The sequence below is a fragment of the Trachurus japonicus genome, chromosome 1 (assembly GCF_045865225.1).
Source record: "Trachurus japonicus isolate A0001 chromosome 1, Traja_1.0".
NCBI lineage: Eukaryota > Metazoa > Chordata > Actinopteri > Carangiformes > Carangidae > Trachurus > Trachurus japonicus.
In genome coordinates, this window is record NC_140907.1 from 29,008,180 (window position 1) to 29,020,355 (window position 12,176).

The window sequence follows — 12,176 nt, forward strand, 5'->3', positions numbered from 1 at the left end:
AGCAGGAGCGTAGGGTTGAAGGAGCTCAGAGAGGGAAGGGGGGGCCGGACCATTTAAAGACTTAAAAACAAATAAAATAATCTTAAAATGGACTGTAAAGTGCACAGGCAGCCAGGGAGGCCAGGGTGGGAGTTATATGCTCCCTCTTACGTGCTCCAGTTAGGAGGCGAGCGGCTGCATTTTGCACCAGCTGGAGACGTGCGAGGGAGGACTGACTGACTCCAAAACAAAGTGCATTGCAGTAATCCAGCCGAGATGTTATAAAGGCCTGGATCACTGTCTCAAAGTGCTTTAGTGCGAGGGAAGGCTTCACCTTTGCCAGCTGCCTAATCTGAAAGAAGCTGGACTTCACTACAGCACTAATTTACCGATCCAATTGAAAACCACTGTCAATGTGGCCCTAATACTCCATGGTAACAAACTAAAACTGTTTAACATAGTGGAAAAACTAGCTGGCTGAACAAAAGTTGATAGTTCCCATGTCACTTAAAATGCATTGCTTTGACCACTGGGTCCAAACTCCAAAATACTCAGTTAACTGTGATAGATCAGTGTGAAAAGTGAAAATATTTACATAATAAGCATTAATCCTTTATGAAAATGGGTGATATTTAAGTGTGTTTTGACAATTGGACTCAATGATATTTGACAGGTATTGTCTACAGGCCGTTGGGGTTTGTGCTGTGGCAGCCGCCGTACCAGAATCCACCAAGATAATACTGAACACAGTTTACATCCCCGTGGACATCCTGGTCTTTGTCATAGGTGGTGAACTTCATGGAGTCAGCGAATGATAAACTGTCCCCTAGAGACAACAGAATCAAAATGTAATTTACATTTGGAACAAGGAGGGGGGGGGGGGGGATTGCAGTGAATTTAATCCAGCTAAAATAAATTTGTTTGTAGTGAAATGAGTGAAACTTGCTATTTTCGAAAATTATTTTTTACAGAATTCACAAAAAAAAAATGTTTAGCCTGTTTGTCCACAGTGTAACAGCCTTCACCTGGCTCATCGTTGAATACCTAGTAAGAAAAGGAAACATTTCCACTGAAGTGACCCTCACCTGCCGCCCAGATCGAGCTGATATCCTTGATATCCTAAAAAAGAGGAGGTGAAGGGAAAAGTGTCTCGAAAGTGGAGATGTCTGCTGTGGTCCTGTTTTTATAGCCGGTCAGCCATTAAAAAAATGTTTTATACAGGCTATATGTATATGAGGAGGAGGAGGAAGAAGAGGAGAAGGATGGGGAGGAGCAGGGTTAGAAAATTATTATTAGCTTTGTTTTGAAGATACTGTAAATATTGAGGTTGTTTCTGTCATAAATGCAGATAAGACAAGACTTTTTATTGATCCCACTGATGGAGAATTTACAGCAGCAAATGAAAAGCAACAAAGGTAAATAAAATACTAAAAAGAGACATTGTAGCCTAAAGTTTAGACTTATTATTATTATTAATCTTTATTGCAGACACAACAAGCGGTCCATATCAACAACAACAAACATGATAAAACAGATTTAAGAAGGAGAGAGAGAAAAAGACAGACACACAGATAGAGAATCAACTCTCCACATAATTCATAAGCAGGCTATCCCACCAGTGTTTTCTAAGCCTGGATGAATACCTATAGCAGCTAAAGCCCCAATAATGCTGTTCCCCGAGTCATCCAGGCGGCACATGAAACGATACATTAAATTTTGTAGAAGTGCTTCACAATTGGGTACATTTAAATTAACAAAGAGTTGGCTCGGACTGTGCCACCTGGGCACCTGAAGCAACAACCTCAGTCCATCATTGTAGGCCACTATGAGCCGCTGCATACGGCTTTTCTTATAGCTACACCTGAGGTGAGCTGTATACATAGGTGTACAGAAAGATCTAAACAGGGAACATTTAACATCAACTGAGCACATACTAAACCTACGAAGGAGCGTATTAGCTTATTGCTTAGAACACTGCCTATAAATATCTCTACCGATACCAATCTTTGGATAGATATTCATGGTTCCCAGATGTTAAATCATATTAACTTTTCCTCGAGTGCCACCATGAGGTTGACAGTGTTGTGAACTTTAGACACATGATCCAAACAGGATGAACTGTGACGACTCTGATGATCACATGACTTCTCCTCCAGCACCATCATCTGCTCAAATTCTTCATTTATCCAACAATCCAGTTCATGACTTGTGAAACTAAAGATGTTCCCATCAGCCTCATCTTTAATTTGTATTTAATGCCAATTAGCATGTACTACTAGTTGAAAAATCATACAGGAAAAAACTAAATCATTATGAGATAATTTTCTAAGAGGAATTAAACTGATACTCAAGAAATGAGAACTTCAAAAATAAAAGCAGAGTTGAAACAATCAAGTTTATTTATTTAATAATCACTCAGAACAGCATCAATCACAAACAGTAATCACTAAATAAATTTTTTTTAATCAGAAAAAAAACAAAGAAACTGAATTTCAATACATCAGTGCATGAACCTGTTCAACAGAGTTATCATGTCTGACAGTGATTTTGAAACAAGATGAGTAAGAAAGACACAAAAAACACATTTTATGATGATTTTGATTGAGAGGTTATTGTTGGCATTAAGTCCAGTCGGACTAGTGATTATATGCCCGAACATCCCAGCTCTCCAACCCTGATGGAGGGCGTGATTATCTCATTGATCTGCAGCTGATCAGATCAATAAGTGCATGGATACTTAGCGACTGATCTGATTTTCATGGTGATGGTCTTAAGGGAGTAGTTATGGCCTTTCCATGTGTACCATGCAACTGGGACATATTCATAGTTGACACCACCAGGTGCGTACAGGCCGTTGGGGTTTGAGTGGTGGCAGTTGCTGTACCAGAATCCACCAAGTAAAATCTGAGCACAGTTTTTATCCCACACATCCTGGTCTTTGTCATAGGTGGTGAACTTCATGGAGTTGTGGTATGTTAAACTGTCCCCTAGATACAACAGAGTCAAAATATAATTTCTATTTGGAACGGGGAAAAATTGCAGTTAATCCAACTAAAAGAAATGTATGAAATCAGTGAAACTGCCAAATTTTTCTATTTTTTAAAATAATTTTTACAGAATTCAGAAAAATCATGTTGTATTTTTTTAGCCTGTTTGTCCACAGTGTAACATTCAGCCTTCACCCGGCTCATTGTTGAATACCTAAAAGTAAGAAAAGGAAACATTTCCACTGAAGTGACCCTCACCTGCCGTTCCTCCTGTGAAGCCGCCCAGATCCAGCTGATATCCTTCCCTCTCAGAGTCGACGAAGAAAGACGAATACTGAGCAAAGGCCTCCCCTCCCTCAAAGTCCTCCATGTCCACCCGCAGCTCGTTCTTCTTCCTCATCGTCAGCAGGAAGATGTTGTCCAGACCTGAGGAGACACACACACACACACACACACACACACACACACACACACACACAGCTCTGAGTCACCTCTTGCACCAAGGATCTATAATTGTAGTGACTAGTCCTTTACTTTTGTTCACTACTGGATGCTGATTGCTTGTTCACATAAAAAATAAACTGACAAAATGCTCAAACCCAGTTAAAAACGGTTTGCTCCTAAAGTGAAAATAAAATATTCAAAAAAAACAAAAAAAAAACTCTTTGCTCCTCCATTCATCAGCAACACCACTGAGTAACCTCTAGTACAGTGATTTTCAACGTGAGAGTTCGCCAGGTGTGCCGTGGAAAATTATCAAATTTAACTTGATTGATCCAAACTAGCAATGCACATTTGAATTTTTTTTCAGACCGATAACCGACGCTCATAAGCGATTATAACCATTAACGGATGAGATTCAACACTCCACCGAGTGTCTGTGAGTAGGCTTGTACCGACCGGCCAGTCCCTTTTTGTTTGCTTTTTTAAATATATATATATATATATATATATATATATATATATATATATATATATAAAAACACGCTGCTCCCACTGTGCTGCGCCAGAACAGCTGAGCGCTCCTCTGTGCAGCTGCAGGTGAGTGACGGGGAGCCGACTGGAGAGCGCCTCCTTTTTTTTTAGGGGCACCGTCCTTACAGGGTGAAGCACGCCTTGGTTGCACTCAGAGTTTGTTCTGACTTTCTATCACATGGTGTGCGCAGCATAGTCCTCTCATGTATGCTTTGCTGTGAAGTATGGCTGAAGGCACGTGTTGACAAGCCCCCATGAGTTGATTGACATGTAGATAAAAAAAAAAAAAGAAGAAATTGGCCAAAGTTGTTTGGCAGAGTTGGCTAGGACTCTTTTATGCCAATGGGTGTAGTGGCAGAAGCCTGCACAATGACCTTGCCTTAGCAACGTCCATTACTGAGTCAGAACAAACCAACTACACTGTAGCTCCTATGTATGTGTATTATATTTACTGTATAAGGCTGCACTGTGTCATTTTGTAACATTTTTGGTTAATGGTGTGCCGCGGGATTTTTTTAATGAATAAAATGTGCCATGGCTCAAAAAAGGTTGAAAAACACTGCTCTAGTAACCTGCCTGACCCCCGCAGACATCCGGTTCAGGTCAGTAACTCAAAAGAAAATACTTCCCCCTATAGTGGTTTGGGTGTATAGGGGTTTATAAATAAAACAAGGCTCCTACAATAATATTTCTATAGTTTCAGGTTCACTGCTAAATGCTCCGCTGTGTTCACCAGCCACTCACTGACTGACTGACATGTGCTGCTGCTGCAGGTTGTGCAGCTTTTGTTTTGTTTTTTTGTAAAAGCTGCTGTTTGTAATGACTGAAAACAGCGTAACAAGCGCATATTTAATCCATAGATACTTTAATATACCTGTAATTCTCCCTCTAGGACTCACCCAGCCAGTGCTCCCCTGCTACATTCCCAAATCCGTTCTTGTAATGTTCCCATGGCCTGTAGAAGTTTTCACTCCCATCCAACCTCCTCTGAAAGACCTGAGAGGGAGAATCACAACAATTCAGTCAACTAAAAATAAAACTGTATTCAATTAGCAGGACTTGAGATCACTTAAAAAAAGAAAAGAAATAGTAAGGGCAACATATGAAAATCTGGGAACTAAATCCTTACCAAGAAATTTCTTCACAATTGTCTTTAGGAACATGCATAATATGATGTCTTAAAATGTTGAAATTCAACTCCCGTGGGAAACCCCCTAAAAAACTACTCAAAGTTGGGGTACCCGTAACTGGATTTTTGAACATTCCGTAATGTTAAATTTGGCCTTAAAGCAGAAGTAAGTGATATATTTGTGTTAATATAAGTCTTAAATAGTTATATCTTCCGACAGCAATCACTTACATAGAGTGTTTGGTCTGAAACACGGGTCTGTCAGTCCCTCTGCTCTGCTCTGAGCCGAGGAGAAAACATTTATCGTATCCTACAGTTTTTATCCAATGAGGAGAGAGAACGGCATGCAGGGCTGTGTGTGCAGCCAAGGGACGCCGTGAATGTGGTGACGTAGCGACGAGGACTGTTATGGTGCGTTCAAGGAAACTCGTATTTTTCCGACCGTGAAGTCGTACCAGTTCGATCTGGTACGAGTTCACCGGTCGGAAGTTACGAGTGGCCGTTATAGTGACTTTCACCGGTAAAACAGGTCGGAAAAACACGAGTGGGTTGCCTGAAACGCTACAAAGTCGTAAGTTGTGACTTGAAGCTGTCATTTACGATTTCAAAAGCCTGCCTGGAACGCAGCATTAGCGAAAACGACCGGACCACTTACTTCTGCTTTAAGCCATTATAAAATGCTCTATGATGTGTTATGCTAATTGTTATAAAGCCTTATGATAATTTATGAGTATTTATAATGATGGTTATACACTTTTATAAGCCAATTATAACACATTATAACTATATTTATAATGCATTATCGACATGGGCATTGTCAGCGAGTTATAACGTATTATAATATCTGACCTTATAAGTCATCATAAAATGCTTTATAGTGTGTTATGATGATAAGCCTTATGATAATTTATGAATGTTTATAATTATAGTTATACAATGCTATAACCACATTATAACTCATTATAAGTATGGTTATAATGCATTATAGAGATAGGCATCAAAGTCTTACAAAAATGGTTGTTAGTTGGCTAACAGTAAATAATATGGTTAGTTAGCCAACTCCTATGTACGACTGAATCTGATGACCATCTGACCATTTTATTTTCCTAAATGCTGGCTGACTGCCCCATTAGCTATCAAGCTAGGAAAACATGGTGTAGGCCTATTGTCTTCACAAGGATTTTTGCAGTTAGGTTTAGGCTATTATAATAAAGGTGATCTACTGTACTCAATAGAATACATTAAAGATCAGCTATTCCTGTGCATGACAGAGGTTTTCTTTAATGTCACAAAAAAAACTTATACTATTACTACTGAATACTTAATATAACTTATATTCTACCTTTTTACATTGTTGGACATTAATCTAGCACACACGTCAATGTCATGTCAAAAACCTGGGGGCCAGATCTGTCCTGCGATACACTTTTATATGGCCTTCAAGAATAAGATGTTGTTAATAATGGCCCACCAATATAGCATTCACATTACTCACATTACAAATCCCATAATACACTACAACAGCTACCATACAGTCATGACCAAGCAATAGGCCCAAGCTGGAATGAACAAGTTTGTGACACACTGCAACATCTTTTTCCATTCTTCAAAAAGAGCCTGGATGCTCGATGGAGATTGATGCTCAGTGTGTGTGCAGATTAACATGATCATGTTTGCAATCAATGTAGCACCACTGTGTATTTTTTGTGCTTTTCCTATCTTCATTTCGAACAAACTTGTTTCAGTTGTTGCTGGTATGTGAAATCTGGTGCATGTCCACTGTCTTTTCTCTCTCGCTGCTTGCTACCGGTCCGCATAATAAATTACATTTATAATAACTTTTTTAATAAATTTAGCGACACCACAAAATCCTGGAGGGTCTGTATAATGTCCTATAGAAAAAAGGCTATAGAATATAAGTTATAATATATTGAGTATTTAGTAGTGACACAACCTCTGCAATGCTAAGGAATGGCTTCTCTGTAATGCATTCTATTGGTGGTGGTGATGGGGGTTCCGATGAACAAGAAAAGTGGGTGTGGCTGTTTTTTTCTCCACCAAGTAGTGTTTTGGGTGTAAAACTAATGTTTGCGATCAACTCAGAATCATGAAAAACCCCTAGTTTGACCCCTCACAAGTTACTTAAGGCCAAATTTAACATTACGGAATGTTCAAAAATCTGGTTACGGGTACCCCAACTTTGAGTAGTTTTTTAGGGGGTTTCCCACGGGAGTTGAATTTCAACATTTTAAGACATGATATTACGCATGTTCCTAAAGACAATTGTGAAGACATTTCTTGGTAAGGATTTAGTTCCCAGATTGGTCAAATGTCTGCTAAAATGCCCTTACTAAAAGAAAAACTAAAAAAATCTTTTCAACTGAACCAGGTGAGTTTGATGACTATCTGGTCTGTAAACAGCAATCACAGTTGCTGTAGTGTCTTTTATTTTTCTGTCACACTGTGCTCTGTCACATGTTTAAGTGACAGAGATTCCTGATATGAAAATCATCACAACAAACTGCTGTGGTGATGGACTAACTAAATTATACAACATGGACACTAGTAACTTTCTCAGACTTTCTAAAAAGTGTTTGCTGCTGTAAATATTGTTTACTTGGGCTACTTCATGAGAAAATACATTTTAAAATGTTTTGTTATTATTAGGCTATATTTAATTACAACATATATCATTTCAGGTCAACAAAATCAGGCATTTTCATTTATTTAAATACACTAATGTTTTTTTTAGATATATTTTTCTATAAAGAAAACTGTGCCAGCTGCCACAGGATGTGAACTCTGACAGCTGACGAATCAGATGATGATCATTTAAGTGACAAGTCTCAAAGGAGAGAATCACAACATTTGTTGAAAACTGAAACAATACTTTTTTTTTTATCAATGGCTCCACTTTTGTTTTGGCTTTTTAAGTCTCATCGTCAAATCTGAACTCTAATCAGATATGAGGTGTAGTGTACTGACGGTCCATCTGCCCCCGTCAGTGTCCATGTCACAGAGGACGTGCAGGGGTGAGGTGGGGCCTCCTGGGTAGATGGTGTACACCCCACTGGAGCTGGTGTTGTCATGGCGATACACGTCATCACAGTCAATGGGCAGGTAGCTCTGGTCCGCTGCCACCGAAACCAGCAGCCCCACTAACAGTGTTACCTGGGTAGACAATAATAATATGATAATGAACTTTATTTATATATTAATTTAGGGGTTCAGCATTATGTGTGATCCAACATGTCAAAAGCAGCGCTCAAGTCGAGAAGGATCAGGATTGAGGAGTCACGATTGCTGCACTTTGTAATAATGTATTAAATGTTCACCTCATGATGTAATAACACCACATTTTGTAACCAAATTATTTCAATATGCGGGTATTGCATTAAGAAAATATAATAATATGATGCATTATGTACCAACAAAGGTTATTACATATTGCGTTCAAGAATTTTATTACAAAATGTGGCAGATTATTGCAAAATGTGGCGTTGTTACATAATGACTTTTTTGTCGTAAAATTATGACTTTGTTCTCAAAGTCTGTGATTTTTTCCCCCTCAACGTGGCCCTAATACTCCTTCGTAACAAACTAAGTTAACCATTGTGAAAAACTAGCTAGCTAAACAATAGTTGATATTTTCCATGGTGATGTAACTTAAAATGTGTTGCTTTGTGTGACCACTGGGTCCAAACCTCAAAATAGTTAACTGTGGTAGATCAGTGTGAAAACTGAAAATATTTACAAAGTAAGCATGAATCATTTATTAAAATGGTTGATATTTTAGACAAACTTTCTACTGATTCAGTAATTTGTATTTGCATCAGGATGAAACAGAAACTACCTACACAAAAACAGATACACACAATGTTTAGTGTAAATTAAACGTGAGAGAGTCAGCTGCTCAACTTACCCAAAGACCCATGTCGCTGTCGCAGAGGTGAAGAGAAAAACTCTGAAAGGTTGGAGACTCGGAAGTGGAGATGTCTGCCGTGGTCCTGTTTTTATACAGGTTATGTTGGGTTAAAAAAAAGGAAAAGCATGATAGAGAAGGAAGGGGTGAGTGTGAAGCGTGGGAAAGAACTGTTAAGTTCGCGTGTGCAGCCACCTGCAGGGGGAGTGAAGGTCGGGCAACGTAGATAACGGCAACCTGCAAAATAAAGTGTAGCAATAACATGTAAACAATTTGCCAACAACCATATATGAAGGAGACAGATCTGTTAACTGTAAAACTTATAGTATTCATCTTTGTGGTTAAATACATTGACAATTTAAATTGAGATTTGTAGTATTTTTAATGCTACCACTGTTATGGGTTGCAACTAAATGTGGTCTTTTTTAGTTTTTAGTATTTTCTGGTTTCTGATTTTAAGTATACAACTGATTCTGTTAAACACACAATGATAAATTGCTAAAAAAAAAACTCCTACTTGTTCTGACCTTCTGAAACTCTTTACCTACTGATTGTCTTGTCATTACCATCTGCTGTAATCATGCATTATATGTAATTTTTACTTTAATGAGACTTTCAAGTCTCACAGGGGGGGATGTTGCGTAAAATGGAAAAGTTCTGAGAAGGTAGAGGTGAGATGAGTGCAAAGCGTGGGAAAGCACCGTTAAGTTCGCGTGTGCAGCCACCTGCAGGGGGAGTCAAGGTCGGGCAATGTAGATAACGGCCACCGGCAAGATAGAGTGGTGCCAAAGACGCTGAACTTGGGTGAACTCGCTACGTGGCAAAATGTGATACAGTCGCCGTAGAGGGTGGAGATTATGTTGATGAAAGATCGCAACATGACATCTGGACAAATCACAGGGCGTACACTGGGGAAGAAGTGTCATGTTCACCTCTCATTTTAATAAGAAGGCAGGGCTTTTACAGTACAGTATAAAAACAAAGTCACAGAGAGAAGAAGTTTAGTCTGGTCCGGGACAGGCTCGGCTTTATGTCCATTTTTTTTGGGTGTAAACTCTAATGCACTGAACTTCGTCTCCGTCTTTTCTAATCATTTTTGTGAAGTTTTATTGACGCTTTGATGAGTATTTTTCTGACTTTTTGAACACTTTTGGAAACTTACATTTGTATCATTGAATGTGGGAAATAAAGATCCTCGATCACAACTGACCCTTTGTTTTGGATCCTAATTTTTTCTCCAACAGTGAATGAGGAGGAGGAAGAGGAGAAGGTTGAGGAGGAGCAGGGTCGGGAAATTATTATTAGCTTTATTTTGAACTTTACAGCTTGAGGTGGAAAATTGACTTGTTACAGCAGCAGATGAAAAACAACAAAGGTAAAGAATGAAATATTTAAAAGAGACATTGTAGCCTAAAGTTTAGACTTATATTACTGATACCAAACTTTGGATAGATATTCATGGTTCCCAGATGTCAAATCATATTAATTTTAATCCTTTAGTGCCACTATGAAGTTAGTGTTGTGAACTTTAGACACATGATCCAAACAGGATGAACTGTGATGACTCTGATGATCACATGACTTCTCCTCCAGCACCATCATCTGCTCAAATATTTCATTTATCCAACACTCCAGTTCATGACTTGTGAAATTAAAGATGTTCCCATCAGCCTCATCTTTGATTTGTATTTAATGCTAATTAGCATGTACTGCCAGTTGAGAAAAACAGGAAAAAAAGGAACTCCTTATAAATATCAGTGAGATAATTTTCTACACTGAGGAATAAAACTGATACTAAAAAATGACAGCATTGAAGTTAAAAAAAATATGTGTATTTATTTGATAATCACTCAGATCAGCATCAATCACAAACAATAATCAATACAATTTTTGATATAAAACAAAATCAGGAAACTGAATTTAAATGCATCAGGTATAAAAAAAAACATAGGAAGCGAGTGCATGCACCTGTTCAACAGAGTTATCATGTCTGACAGTGATTTTGAAACAAAATGAGAAGAAGAAAAAAAGAAAAACACATTTCATGATCATTTTGATTCAAAGGTTACTGTTGGCAATCCCATCGGTCACAAAAGTGACCGTAAAAAATATTTCTAGTTGAGAGTCCCTAAAAATGTCAGTAAATGGAGTATCAACATATTTCCAAAACATACTGAAGCAAGAAACCCTCCTGATCACATATGTGCAGTTTCACGTGTCTAGTGTAAAGGGTCACATGATCAGAGCTGATTACTTCCTGGTTGCACCATCCGAGGAAGATGGCTGCATCAAAGCCCCGACAAAAAAGGTCAGTAAAGAAGGTTGACATAAAGATAAGAGAAAGTTTTTTGGGACACATCATCTTTAAGGTGTCTAGTATTGATATATGCATCTACAATCACTCAACTGTGTTTCGTGTGGTCACAGAATGAGTAAAATTGTCGAAGGCAACAATAGTGACTGGTGGGATAACACAGTGGCAGTAGCTTTTCCTCAGGCCTGGACTCTGCTGTCCATTTACATCTCAAGGAGAAAGCCCACTCCTTTGAGGACAGCAATGTCCAAATCCTAGACAGAGAGGACAGATGGTTCGAAAGAGGAGTCAAAGAAGCTATTTTTGTAAAAGTAGAGAAACCATCCCTCAACAGGGGAGGTGGCCTGAGACACCACCTATCTCCAATTTACAATGCTGCCCTTTCATCCCTTCCCAGGAGATTCAACAATCTAGCCTCAAAGAACAACCACTGTTCACAAGTGGCAAGTGACTCCAACGACTGTCGTTACAACACAATAGGGCACTAACGAAGTCGAAACCAACCTTCCATCAAAGACAGTCATTTAAACGACTGTCGTTGGCACCTGGAGCACAAAAGGGAACCAGTGACATCATCACCCTTGTGAACGCCCACACAAGAGGTTAAATAGTGAGTCTCCACACCAGATAGTTGGACCAGTCCCAGCCTGGTCAGATGCGTACATGAACTGATGAAGCCTCTTGGATGAGAGGTGAAACGTCTTCCTAGACAAATAACTAAGTCCAGTTGCTTTCGATTTAACCTCCTTTGAAAAAAAAAACTAACTTTCTAATGTGTTCTTTTTTTAATTTATATTTAATTTGAATCAAATACAGTATTTGTTGGACCTTACAGAACCTAAAGCATTTTAGTTAACTTATATCTCAAGG

The 12,176-nt window shown here is 38.7% G+C and overlaps 1 protein-coding gene across 1 annotated transcript; it reads right to left on the bottom strand.

The window, feature by feature from the left end:
- Nucleotides 1-2,697: 2,697 nt before the first annotated feature.
- On the bottom strand, nucleotides 2,698-9,004 carry LOC146992154 (microfibril-associated glycoprotein 4-like). Its single transcript, XM_085789522.1, has 5 exons — nucleotides 8,993-9,004; nucleotides 8,056-8,271; nucleotides 4,841-4,937; nucleotides 3,225-3,392; nucleotides 2,698-2,966 (listed from the first exon to the last, which is right to left on the bottom strand). The coding sequence occupies exons 1-5, from the start codon at nucleotides 9,002-9,004 to the stop codon at nucleotides 2,698-2,700; spliced, it is 762 nt and encodes a 253-aa protein (XP_085645648.1).
- Between the last annotated feature and the right edge of the window lie 3,172 nt (nucleotides 9,005-12,176).

What these genes read in the sequence shown, in the direction of transcription:
- LOC146992154 (XM_085789522.1), bottom strand. An exon ending in CTGACGGGGGCAGATGGACC is followed by an intron (nt 4,938 to 8,055) that starts GTCAGTACACTA and finishes TCTCCCTCTCAG; the next exon opens with GTCTTTCAGAGGAGGTTGGA. An exon ending in AGCAGGGGAGCACTGGCTGG is followed by an intron (nt 3,393 to 4,840) that starts GTGAGTCCTAGA and finishes GTGTCTCCTCAG; the next exon opens with GTCTGGACAACATCTTCCTG.